Raw genomic sequence first — 12,611 nt, 5'->3', positions numbered from 1 at the left:
GGCGCAACCACGGCGATAACGCCCTGATAACGCCCTCGATAACGCACCTCGATCACGGAACTCCGTCGCCGACATGGCCACGACATACAACCTCGAGCCGAACCCGACGGCCAAAGTCGTCCTGCACACGACCACGGGCGATCTCGAGATCGAGCTCTTCGCCAAGCAGACGCCCATCACGTCGCGCAACTTCCTGCAGCTGTGTCTCGATGGCTACTACGACAACACCGTCTTCCACCGCCTGGTCAAGGGCTTCATCATCCAGGGCGGCGACCCCACGGGCACGGGGCAGGGCGGAGAGAGCAGCTACGATGGCGAGCCTTTTGCCGACGAGTTCCACAGCCGGCTGAAGTACACGCGACGCGGACTGCTGGGCATGGCCAACACGGGCAAGAAGGACGACAATGGCAGCCAGTTCTTCTTCACCCTCGCAGCCACGCCAGAGCTGCAGGGCAAGAACACCATGTTCGGCAGGGTAGCCGGCGACACCATCTACAACCTCATGAAGATGGCCGAGGCTGAGATACGGGACGGCAGCGACGACCAGCCCATGTACCCCACCAAGGTCACGGGTGCCGAGATCATCATAAACCCGTTCGAGGACATGGTCAAGAGGGTCCAGGTGGCTACGACGAATGAGTCCGAGACCAAGAAGCCCAAGAAGGCGAAGAGGAAGGCTGGCAAGAACGTGCTCAGCTTTGGCGATGAAGCCGAGGCTGATGCGGCGCCGGTCGCGAAGAAGCCCAAGTTCAACACCAAGCTAGTCAGCGCAGGAGAGGAGAAAGCTGCATCCAAAGCACCCGAGGAGACGAGAGAGATACCCATACGCAAACCGTCGCGAAAGTCACCGCCACGATCCCCATCGCCCAAACCTGCACACAATGCCACTCCCAAATCACCGCCCAAACCCAAAGCGCGCACCCCACCACGAGAACTCTCGCCTGAATCCGAGAAGCGATCGAAGCTAGACCGCGTCAACCAGCAGATTGCCGACCTGAAGGCATCTATGAAGCGGAACACAGCTGCCCAAGACACAGGGCCAGCCAAGAAGAAGTCGCTACTGGAATCAATGGTACCATCGACTACAACACGGGGACGGAAACGCGGCGCAGGCGGCAATGCAAAGGACGAACAGTCAGCGCTGGACATTCTCAACCGCTTCAAATCAAAGCTGGACTCGGCAGACTCCACCGCCGCCACGAAAATGGACACTCCAACATTACCAGAGGAAGCACCGAGCAACCGAGGCAATGGAGACGCAAACGGAGCCGACGAAGAAGAAGAAGGTGCATGTGATCTACATTTCATAGTAGGATGCCAGTCCTGTAAAGCCTGGGACAAGCAGGATGAGGAGGAGTCAGACGACGACGCGGGGTGGATGTCGCATTCGCTCAGTTTTGCAAAGGACAGGTTAGGCAAAGACCTGGAGTGGAAGCGGAAGAACGAAGAAGAGTTGCTGGTTATCGACCCAAGAGAGGAGGCAAAACGGCATAAAGCCGAAGGCAAAAAGGACAAAAAAGTGCGCGAGGATGCAAAGACTACCAAGGCCAAGGCTTAATGTAATTTCGATACCCAGATTTTGCGTTCGATCAGAGAGGACTGGTCAACGTCTCGCGACATATGGATGAACTGGATATGCAGTCTATCTGCTCGAGCACGGTACCGTGACGAAATACCCATGATATTGCGCCCGTTACATTGATCTGTAGTTCCATAGCCCGCGTTCCGCATCGGTCTTGTCGTATGCCTTTGAGTTTGCGTGCCTTCACCACGTCACGCACGTGGAAGACACGCGGGCGGTGTGGATGCAGAGAGAGTAGCGGCCTGAGATGCGTCCTTCCGTGCCTGGCCGCCACCTTCACTGTTCCCAGCGTATATATTGGACCTTCTGTCACCTGGACTCTGCTCACACACACTCTACCACCCTAACAACAGTTCAATATCAACAGCCTCTATCATCTAGACTCTGATCCCACACACCAGCTTCACCAACCATCTCCAATAAGTAAGTTCTTTCCTGCCCACCATTCCCCCAGGTGAGCGGACTCGCGCCTTGAAGAGTGGTCGCAACAGCTCATCATAGCCGCTCATAACCTCGCCTATGCGCTTCCTGGCTATTATAGCTGGAAACAATCGCTATCACATCCAAGCGCCTGGGACATCACACGACATCCAGCCGTACTAACACTTACCAGACCTATATCAACCATGACAGAATGGGATTGGGACGAAGAGACATGGGCAAACTATTGCATCCAGATGCTCATGCACTACCCAGATGTTTGTTTACACGTGGCAAACCGGTCTCATTGTCCATACTGACTGAAGCCTTACTCCAGTACGACCTCCACGAGTTTGCGCGTGAAATCGAGGATGACACACCAGCACGCGAGATCGACAAGCGCATCCGCCGCTGGAAGAAGGAGGCCGCCGCTCTCAAGGACAAGGCCGCTGGTGGCGACGGTATCATCGAGAGCTCTAAAAAGTCCAAGAAGAAGAAGAAGAAGGTCAAGTCTGGTCAGAGCAAGGGTGGTGAGTGTTGCATCTCGCTAATCCCTCATGTCGCATTACTGACTGGATGTGCAGGCGTCAAGACAGGCCGCGTCAAGAAGAAGAAGGCCGCCGATGCCCCCAAGATCAAGCCTGAGCGCATTCCTGAGGATGAGGGTATGGAGGGTATGGAGGGTACTGTTGGGGAGGATAGCGATGGTGTTGACGAGGGCGTTGACGAGATTGAGGAGGTCTAGATGATTTGGCGTCTTGGGTGCTGCCACTACTCGCTGTCCATGTTTGACAGAGCCCTTGTCACATACTTGCGCTGCTTCACGCGCTGAGACCACAAATCAAAAGTTTCAATTCTAGTAAATCTATTGCTCGTGCAGAAGTTCACGTCAATCATAATGCATCCTCATTCCGAGAGGCACACTTTATCGTTAACATGCCGTACTAACGCATGTTAAGTTAGCATGTCAGACACGATGAGAACGCGGTGGGCAGGACCAACTTTATAATCAGACCCCTTCTAGCCACTGAGAAGATGCTGAGTCAGCCTAGCGTCACGCACTGCAAAGGCTAATGCTCGTCGCACAGTATTTACAGCTCCAGACAATAGGCATTCAAACCCTTAGACGCTCTTATATATCTAGAAATGTTGCAACGTCTTTATTCTAGTGTTCTAAGTTGGACTTGCAAGGACGTGTGTGGCTTTTTCTGTATGCGAACACGAACACTATGAGAAGTTTCTGTATGCAAACACACACTATGAGAAGTTTCTGTCTGCAAACCCGAACACTATGAGAACTTTCTGTATGCAAACACGAACACTATGAGAAGTTTCTGTCTGCAAATACAAACACTATGAGAAGTTTTTGTATGCAAACACGATCACTATGAGAAGTTTCTGTCTGCAATATGAGAAGTTTCTGTATGCAGACACGAACAATATGAGAAGTTTATCGGCGACGCCAAGATGCACACAGATTCTGTAATCACGTGCGCCTTCCACAAGCATTGAAAATCTGTCAGCACTGCAAACCCCTCATCGCATCGTCTGCAAAGCTTATCGCATTGTCTGCAATCTTATCGTATCGTCTGCAATCTTATCGCAGCGGCTGCAAAGCTTATCGGCCGCACGGGGATGCACGACACCACGAGTGCTTTGCCCAGACTCGATGCATATGGTGACTGCGCAAACAACACGGGAGCCCACTGCCCACGCTGGTACGCAGTTTCCACCAGCCGCCAAACCCCCCGACCGACTCCGACAGCATCCGCAGCTCCTGTACGATCACGGCGTTCGCACCATCTTCGTACAGACGCCCCCTCAAATACGAAGAACTCGTAGACGCAAGCGACGTACATGCACCATGGGGTACTCCATCGTACGACACCCACCGTACACGAGCAACGAGTCCACGCCTTCAAGCCCTTCGCGCTCACCAGACTCGCCTTCCATCAACATATTCTAGGCAGACAGTTGCGCAGGCATGGAAGGCTCTTACACACAAGCGACGTACACGCCGTCCAGCCCACTACAGCCAGAAAACGACCACATTCACCATGGGATCGGTGCAAAGGCGACTTTCCTGCGCATCTCGATCGACCGTCAAGACGAAGCAAGAGCCAAGCAAGACAGCCTCGATCAAACTACAGCAATGCGCCCAAGATCAACCCCACAGCAGTTGCAGCAGCTTGCCATTATGTCGCGCATAGCATGGCTGAAGCTGAGTTTCCTCTCATCGCGGTAGATGTAAGCGCATCACCGTCCTCCATCTGCTACACACGAACGCTGATCACATCTAGCTCTCAGCTTCTATACCACGAAAGATCTTAACTTTGATCATCAGCACTTTCGGCACGACCCGAGATCCATGTGGAATATACGCGGAGCATAGCTTTATTAACCCACAAAGTCCAGAGCCCTTCGCAGCGACAACACACTACTTCGGGCACCCAACGCCTCGCGCTCTCACCGCCTGCTGGCCGCTTTCACCTGCTCCTTCGATTGATAGAACCAGAGTTTTCTCGCTTAACGCCACCCTCTCACACACGCACACCACACAGACTTTCCCTTGATCACTCAGCAGCATCGTCAACGACCAGCAGCACCAAAGCTACCAGGCAACCCAATCTCACACAGCGGCCGCCGGTGACAACCGAGATGAGCACTGCCGCGCGGCGATCGCCGTCGAGTTCCTCAACAGCCAGCCAGAGTTCGGACTCTGAGCTCGCTGACTTCAGCCCGAGCACCTTCGACTTCGCGACCGACACTTTACCACAAGGTCTGAGATGGGTACCACCACAGTTCCGCCTCTGAGTTGGCCGACTTTAGCCCGAGCACCTTCGACTTCTCGACCGCCACTCTACCACAAGGACTGAGATGGATACCACCACATATCCGTTCGGCTATCATCTTCTCGATAAACACCGTCTCAACCTCAGTCGGGGGTCCAACGAACCGTTTCTATGATGGACAACCACATCTAGACCGGTAGATATTACACAAGCCGTAATGGCAAGAACCGTTGCACCTTTTGACGAGGCCGTGCTTCACGTCTCGAAAGACCACGCTCAGGCGGCAACGAAGCCTCTTACGAACCCCCTTCCGCAACCAGCAAGCGGATTTCCATCATGGACAACCGCGGTCAATGAACAAGCATGGACGAACAGCGAATGGACTGGTACGGCAGTGACGGCCGGATCTTTCTTCCTTTTCTAGGGTGACAGAATAGACCTGACTGAAAACTGCTCTTTCACGCCAGTAGACTTGTACGTCGGTCTTCCAAGCTGCGAGGTAGACACTAACGTTGAACAGCAAATCGCCACCACTATGGCAACGTTCCTCCACGATGAGACCAACTCCAGACGGAAGCAATGGGCGACCGTGAGCCGGAACCCCGGCACCTGGTCCCAGCACCCATGCGTTAGCAGTGCGGTCGTTGCCAAAGGACAAACCGACAGTTCCTGGGTCAGAGCAAATGGCGACCAGCTGTATGCTTGTGACACATGCATCAAGAAGAAGCGGCCGTGCTTCTGGATTGCATGGCTCTATGGTGAGGCGGGCCATACAATGGTATGGCGTCCGTAACGAGAACCGGTCGAATAAGATCAATAACCTGAACCTCAACGCAGAAGGAGTCAAGCCAACCGCCTTGCCCATCTCCATTGATCGGCAAGACGAAGCGAAGGCCAGAGCAAAGTTACCTCGTCTCGACTATCGCGAACAGCTTCGATTTGGCCTCACCGCTCTCGCAATGGCAGCATATGCTGAAGAGCGTGCCGACCGTCATTCCGTTGCCCAATCTACGACCTCGATCTTACGCTTGCAACGCTCCCCGAGCGTGAGTGGGTCCCTAAGCACACTCATCACGGCTTGTATCCAGGGCAGATAGTTATCGATGACTGGCTTGATATCTTTACTGTTACCGACAAAAGACTAGTCACGCATTTTTACTAGTACCGACAAAAGACCAGTCACATATTTTTACTGTTACCGACAAACAACTTCTTACACATTTTTACTGTTACCGACAAAAGACGAGTCACGCATTTTTACTGTTACCGACAAAAGACTAGTCACATTTTTACTGTTACCGACAAAAGACTTGTTACATTTTTACTAGTACCGACAAAAGACCAGTCACACATTTTTACTAGTACCGACAAAAGACTAGTCACACATTTTTACTAGTACCGACAAAAGACTAGTCACACATTTTTACTAGCACCGACAAAAGACTACAATAGCTCCAGCTTGTGTGAGGATCTGGAGGCTTCGTGGGGAAGACGAGGATTCTGTTGTATGGTGTCCTTTACCCCAAGACCTGCGGCAGGGTTCTACCTATACAGACATGCGGCAACATCGATAACCAAGAAGAGGAGGCCAGCCCCGAGGATGGAGACTTTGAGCAGAGCCCACAGCCCATGCCGCGGCCGTGCACCTACGTTGGGTATACTGTGTCTGTCTCACATCGCTTGCATCAGCATGACGCTGGAGACACTAGTTGGTTCCACCACATGGTGCAGGCTGCATTTCGCGAGGCCATTCACCAATAACAGCGGCCAGGCGTCCAAGCCGGCTCTGCAGGCTACCCTCTGGGGACTGCTGCAAGATCGGCTGAGAGAGGGAGTGGATGCCCAGCTAGAGTCTATCATAGAGAGCTGTGGAGGTGATGAGAGAAAGCAAGGTCGGGAGCTTGCCCGGTACGCGAATTCGCTCGCTGCCGGCGCGATGACTGAGTCGATCAGGTACCGTACCAGGGATTGATATGGGAGTTGTTTCTACTGGGTAGGCGCGATTTGCTGGGCGCTGGGGTCTGAATAGAGCGCCATTTCTCAGCAAGTGCCTCGATGAGCCAGCTATCAAGAAGTGGCTCGCGGAGAAATGGCGATACATTGTACAAGACTGTTCAGACGCCGAGGGTAAGTCACGCGGGGACCTTCCAAGTGAGACATGCTAATGCCCTTAGTATCTGGAAACGTCCTTGGAGCACACGATGGAGCTATCCTTGTAGCAACGCCACCCGTTGACCCAGTTCAGCTTGCTACGCTCACCAACCAGGTCATTGCACCAATCCAACTACCCAGCTACCTCGACCACAGACCAATAAAGATATTCAATTGCATTTCTCTCGACTGGCTTGCTGCATTCGATGAGTTCATGCTACGTGTGTTTGAAGCGATACTACGTTCACTGGATGTTCTTGAAGAATAGTCTCGCGACGCTGCCACAGGAGACGGATCCCGAGAATGGCCCGCTAACCACCCCACCTCGAATGCGATGGCGCCAAAGGTGGACATTAACCTAGAAGCGGTTCAGCGCGACAGGGTAGACTCTGCTGCTTTGCGCGACCTGTGCAGTGTTAAGATAATGTTTTAGGAGCCGTACAGCACCAGACAGCAGTGGCTGTGGCGGCTGTTTACATGGCCGCTATCCAGTATGCATTCTTGATAGCTGACTCAATGAGGCACTTGCTGCTGTCGTTCTCCAGCCACTGTTCCAGAGTCGTACCGTGGTTGTGCCTTTCTATCTACGAGTTCTTTTCGCATCAGTCTGTGGTTTTCTACGTGCGTGGGCAAAGCCTACGAGTTCTCCAGGCACCAGATTGGACGTATGGTGGATAGCTATATTCTACATGCGAAGTCTCCTCGCTTGGCCTTATCTTCTTGCAGGAGCCTATATTCAGCCTGTTGTCTTCTACCCACACTTTTCCCACGAGTCCTCCCGGTTCCACATGCTGGCCATCGTCCAACCGGTGGCGTGAGTCGATTCGCGATGCTTGTTCGAAGAACCATGAAGACACAGTCTGCTTGGGCCAGAAGATGTTGTATCGAGAAAGGTAGAGCCAATGCGCGATGCTTGTTCGAAGAACCATGAAGGCACAGTCTGCTTGGGCCAGAAGATGTTGTATCGAGAAAGGTAGAGCCAATGCGCGATGCTTGTTCGAAGAACCATGAAGACACAGTCTGCTTGGGCCAGAAGATGTTGTATCGAGAAAGGTAGAGCCACATCGCCAGTGCATATGGTGCCTCGTGGACACGTCCTCGCTGCTGGTCAAGGAAATCGCGAAAGCCCTTGTGGATGAGGAGACCGGAAGAGTCGTCGCATATGCAGACTGTATTGGTGCCATGCCAATCCTCGGGGCAGCCGTAACGCTCGTCAACGAACCTGTCCTTAGTCAGAAGACGACTAAAAGGAAGACGAGAATTAGGAGGAGGATGATGAAGACAGTAGTCTAGAGGAGTCTTCGCCTGAACACAGCCTCTATACGAAGTCCCCTCGCACCAACTTCGCCGCCTGGTAGAAACCCAGTCCTTGCCCTCGAATTCTCCTTGCATCAGGCTTGTTGCCTTCTACATACTGGCGCTTCTCTCTGAGTCCTCCTGGCGTCAGGCTCGCTGTGCAGTGGATCGTTAAAATCCATACACAAAGTCTCCCCGCATCAGTTTCACCGCCTGGTAGAAACCCAGTCTCTGCCCTCGAATTCTCTTTGCACCAGGCTCGTCGTCTGCTGTATCTCCCGACTTCGCACACATGTACTCCTGCCGAGGGGAGTATTCCGTGCTTGTGGATTGGCATCCAGCAGATGACACCTCAGCAGACGACACCTCAGCAGACCACACCAAAGAAGAAGACACCTCAAAAGAAGACCAGTACCACCAGATACAGGAAGACGAAGCAGCATAAGAATCAGCGACTGTCCGAAGACCCAGACGCTGAAGATGATGAAGATTCTTTCAAGATCGACATGTCAGACTCAACTTGGCAAGAACTCCCCCCGCACACCAGCGACGCTTTCTTGAGCAACAATTTCGCGAGCTCTGTCGCTGCACCAGCTCGTGGTTTGGATGGCCGGGAGCCCAATCAGGAACCTCTGGGGAACCTGAACGTGAAGGTGGTCGACATTCTTGACGGTGGCGAGTACTTTGTGCTCGTGGACTGGTCTCCGGAGCAGGACAAGCAGCTGGATTATTGGTTCAACCATCTCCGTTCGTCCGCTGAATTGTCGCGCTTGGAGGGTGTAATGGCGGCTGTTTGGTATATGCATTGTCCTGCCGCCGCGATCAAGACGACAACATCTCAAACTTTAGTGATGAGAGCGGCAAGATCTATAAGCAGGAAGACGACACATCTCCAACTTTGGTTATGAGAGCGAAGACATCAATAACCAGGAAGACAACAATATCTCCAACTTGTATGCTGAGAGCGGCAAGATCTATAACCAGGAAGACGACAACATCTCCAACTTTGGTTATGAGAGCGGAGACATCAATGACCAGGAAGACTACAACAGGTCTAGCTTGTATGCTGAGAGCGGCAATATCAAGCACACAGCTGTTGTTGACCACATCCGGCTCCTCATCGAATCGTTCGGCCGCAACAGGCGGACCTTGAGTCGCGAGCTGGTTGTGGCAGAATCTCCCTCGAAAGCTAGCGACGCTTTCTTGAGCGACAACTTCGCGAGCCCTGTCGTTGGTCCAACTCGTGATGAGATGAAGGAGAAAGACATCATGCGCGGTCTGTGTCACCCGACGCTCTGCTTTGTTGTAGTCAAAATTGTCGCACACATCGCTCAACGGCTCGTACATCTCATACTCGTAGTTCCTGTAGAAGAGATAAGAGGAATAAGAGGGCTTCAATACGCGAAATAATTCACCTACCGAGCTACCTCGACTTCACAGCAACGAGGACTTTTACAAATATTTCTCGCGAACAGTTTGCCGCATACCATGTGTATCTGCCAACGTACATCGATCTGAAGACGCATAAAAAGAAGGAATTGCACTAGGACCTCAAGGCTATAAGAATAAAAAAGAGAGCAGAAGGCTACAATGTGGTAGACAATAAGGGGAGGAGAAAGAAAGAGGAGAGCAGAGGATTACAATGTGCTTGACAAGAAGAAAAGAAAGAAGATAGGAGAGGACGGAGAACTACAAAATACAAGATAGATATAATAGAGAAAAGAAAGAGAAGGGCGGAGAACTACGATGTATTAGATAAGAAACAGAAGAATAAGATATAAGAGGGCAGAAGACTACAACGTGCTAGATAAGAAGAAGAGAAAGAAGATAGAAGAGGGCGGAGAACTACTATATACTAGATGAATATAATTAAGAAAAGAAAGAGAAGGGCAGAGAGCTACGATGTGTTGGATAAGAAATTAAGGAATAAGATATAAGAGGGTAGTAGACTACATTGTACTAGACAAGAAGAAGAGAAAGAAGATAGAAGAGGGCGGAGGGCTGTAACGCACTAGCTAAAGAGGACAGACAAATAGAGAAAAGGGGCAGAGGGCTACATTATGCTAGACAAAGACAGTAGAGACAGAGAAGAACAGGGCAGAGGACTACAATACAGTAGCCAAATAGAGTGGATAGATAGGAAAAGATGCCAGGTGGCTACATTATAGGATACGCTAAACGCTGGTTTCGCTACCTATAAAGGCCATTCAGATCACTCGCCCAAGGCCGTTGTCGGTCAGTTCCCACAGAAAGAAGGAGGAAAATGCATAGCGCAGCGACAAGCGCGAATGCGGTATCTGTTGGAACGCGAGTTCCCTGAGATAACAACCCAGGACCTTCGCCCATACTGGCTGCGCTCATACATATGGGAATGCGAGGAGGACTTTGTTGAAGTCTGGGTTCGCCTTAGTGAGAGGGGAGAGCTATCTCTTGCTGACAAAGGACAAGACGACAATTTTCCAATGCGGCGACGAGGACTGGGTGTTACGCGGTCGCAGCAAGAACGCTGTCAAGAATTGGGGCACGGAAGGTGTATGCCGCAGCGGCTGGGCGGCGGTGGTCACGGGAGAGATAGATGATTACATGGTATCCATGCAACGTTAAGATGGTGGCTATGTTGTACCAATACTCCTACAATGGCGCTCGGGGCGACTTTTCTGACCAGCAACTGGTCCCTAGATAAGTACACCTACTCCTGGTATACGTATGTATCCACTGCCAGCATGCTGAGATACTCCCGGTAGGGGCTACCGTAATCGCCAGAATGTGACACCACAGCGCATACCTCCAGGGTGCTCTCTACTGCAAGGGAAATCAGCTTCCTACGTACAATTGCTGACTTTGAGCGGATGTCACATCACGAAGACGTCGTTGGAGTAGAGATGAATTTATGATAATGCGGCTACGCTACGAAGTCTCCTCATCTCCCCGAGGTATCGCCTGTGTCGACAAGACGTCGAATGTAGATTTCTGGCGCGTATTTGCCGTTTGCTCGCACATGCCACATTCAATTCGGGTGGTGCAATATTGCAGAGGTCGTATAGCACGCTACCGCCTGATGCCCACTTCCCGAACAAGTCCTGTTGGGCGGCTACTAGAACAGTACCCGGGTGATATTCCATCGTGAAGATGATACGCAAGATGGCGCTTCTGTGATATGTGGGGTTCAGGCATTCTCTCTGGTGAACTCCAGTGTAGTCTGGCGAGAGGATGTATACGCCAGAGGTGGCCACAACGTCTCGCCACGCGCTCGTCGCTTCAGCGGCATGATTCGCCAGAGACATAGTTGCGAAGTCTCTTGGGTACCCGAAGGTACTGGTTGGGTGTGGGTGTGTCGCCGTCCTTGTCGACAAGATTCCGGATGTAGATTCCTGGTGCGTTCTTTTCCCCTGCGCGTATACGCCACGTAGACTCAGGGTCATGCAGAAAATGATGGAGATCCTCATCAGATCTGCTTGCGCGGCATGATTCGCTAGAGACATAGTTGCGAAGTCTCTTGGGTACCCAAAGGTACTGGTTGGGTGTGGGTGTGTCGCCGTCCTTGTCGACAAGATTCCGGATGTAGATTCCTGGTGCATTCTTTTCCCCGGCGCGTGTCCTCCACAAAGAGTCTGGGTCCTTCAAAAGGTGATGGATTTCCTCGTCAGATCTGCTTGCGCTGCAGAGATTGCCGCTGATGATCAAAGTCAAGATCTTTCGTGGTATGGAAGCTAGGAGCTAGGCTTTGTCAGAACTCGTTATCTAATAACTAGGGAATTTGTGAGCTTACGTAGACGAAAATGACAAGAAATTCGGTTTCCTCCATGGTGTGAAAAATCTTCCAAGCTTTGCGGCTGTGCTGAAGGAAGCGCGCTCGAGATCAGCTTCCACACTGTCGAGAAGTCTGGAGCCAGAAGGCTACGTGGACAGTGGCAACGTGAATAGACGATGATGATACTGAGGCGAGGGGACTTCGTAGCTAAAGGCTGGTATAAAACACACGCCGAGCGTGTCGCGAGGAGAACTCGGGTTTGAGACATAAATGATTACATCACGGCGTACCTGAGCCGCGGAGACTCCATGGCCTCCCACCACCGCCAAAAATCTACCCAGAGATGGGGCCTGATCGACGCAGAAGTTGCTAACAAGTGCCAGAAGCCGGAGAGGTGTCGCTCCGAACCAGAAGAGAGTCGTCTCATCTAGCACCGGCGCTGACGCAGGAATCGCCATCGGTAGCAGATGCCACCAACAACGGTTGACACGCTCTGAAGCCAGACGAGATGGCTCCAAGGCATATCACCGTGTAACCCGCTTCACCAGCCGACCGGGCAATCCAGGTACCAGGCCGTCTCTTTTTGATGCAAGTATCGCATGTATAGTTTTCGGCGTCG

The 12,611-nt window shown here is 52.1% G+C and overlaps 5 protein-coding genes across 5 annotated transcripts; 4 read left to right on the top strand and 1 right to left on the bottom strand.

The window, feature by feature from the left end:
- Positions 1-73: 73 nt before the first annotated feature.
- On the top strand, positions 74-1,558 carry J4E79_008595 (uncharacterized protein; the record flags this gene model as incomplete). The annotated part of the gene is made up of 1 exon (XM_049357450.1): positions 74-1,558. The coding sequence occupies one exon, from the start codon at positions 74-76 to the stop codon at positions 1,556-1,558; it is 1,485 nt and encodes a 494-aa protein (XP_049207921.1).
- A 650-nt stretch (positions 1,559-2,208) lies between these two features.
- Positions 2,209-2,747, top strand: J4E79_008594 (uncharacterized protein; the record flags this gene model as incomplete). The annotated part of the gene is made up of 3 exons (XM_049357449.1): positions 2,209-2,280; positions 2,340-2,532; positions 2,587-2,747. 3 exons carry the CDS (start codon positions 2,209-2,211, stop codon positions 2,745-2,747), a joined length of 426 nt encoding a protein of 141 aa, XP_049207920.1.
- A 2,582-nt stretch (positions 2,748-5,329) lies between these two features.
- Positions 5,330-5,891, top strand: J4E79_008593 (uncharacterized protein; the record flags this gene model as incomplete). The annotated part of the gene is made up of 2 exons (XM_049357448.1): positions 5,330-5,490; positions 5,516-5,891. 2 exons carry the CDS (start codon positions 5,330-5,332, stop codon positions 5,889-5,891), a joined length of 537 nt encoding a protein of 178 aa, XP_049207919.1.
- A 2,694-nt stretch (positions 5,892-8,585) lies between these two features.
- On the top strand, positions 8,586-9,651 carry J4E79_008592 (uncharacterized protein; the record flags this gene model as incomplete). The annotated part of the gene is made up of 2 exons (XM_049357447.1): positions 8,586-8,988; positions 9,119-9,651. The coding sequence occupies 2 exons, from the start codon at positions 8,586-8,588 to the stop codon at positions 9,649-9,651; spliced, it is 936 nt and encodes a 311-aa protein (XP_049207918.1).
- A 1,848-nt stretch (positions 9,652-11,499) lies between these two features.
- J4E79_008591 (uncharacterized protein) lies at positions 11,500-12,046 on the bottom strand (the record flags this gene model as incomplete). Its single annotated transcript, XM_049357446.1, has 2 exons — positions 11,500-11,958; positions 12,011-12,046. 2 exons carry the CDS (start codon positions 12,044-12,046, stop codon positions 11,500-11,502), a joined length of 495 nt encoding a protein of 164 aa, XP_049207917.1.
- Positions 12,047-12,611: the final 565 nt, after the last annotated feature.

Source organism: Alternaria viburni (genome assembly GCF_023758015.1).
Source record: "Alternaria viburni strain BMP 2772 chromosome Unknown scaffold_21, whole genome shotgun sequence".
Taxonomy (NCBI): Eukaryota; Fungi; Ascomycota; class Dothideomycetes; order Pleosporales; family Pleosporaceae; genus Alternaria; species Alternaria viburni.
The sequence above is the reverse complement of the archived record's forward strand: the minus strand, read 5'-3'. Positions and strand labels throughout refer to the sequence as shown.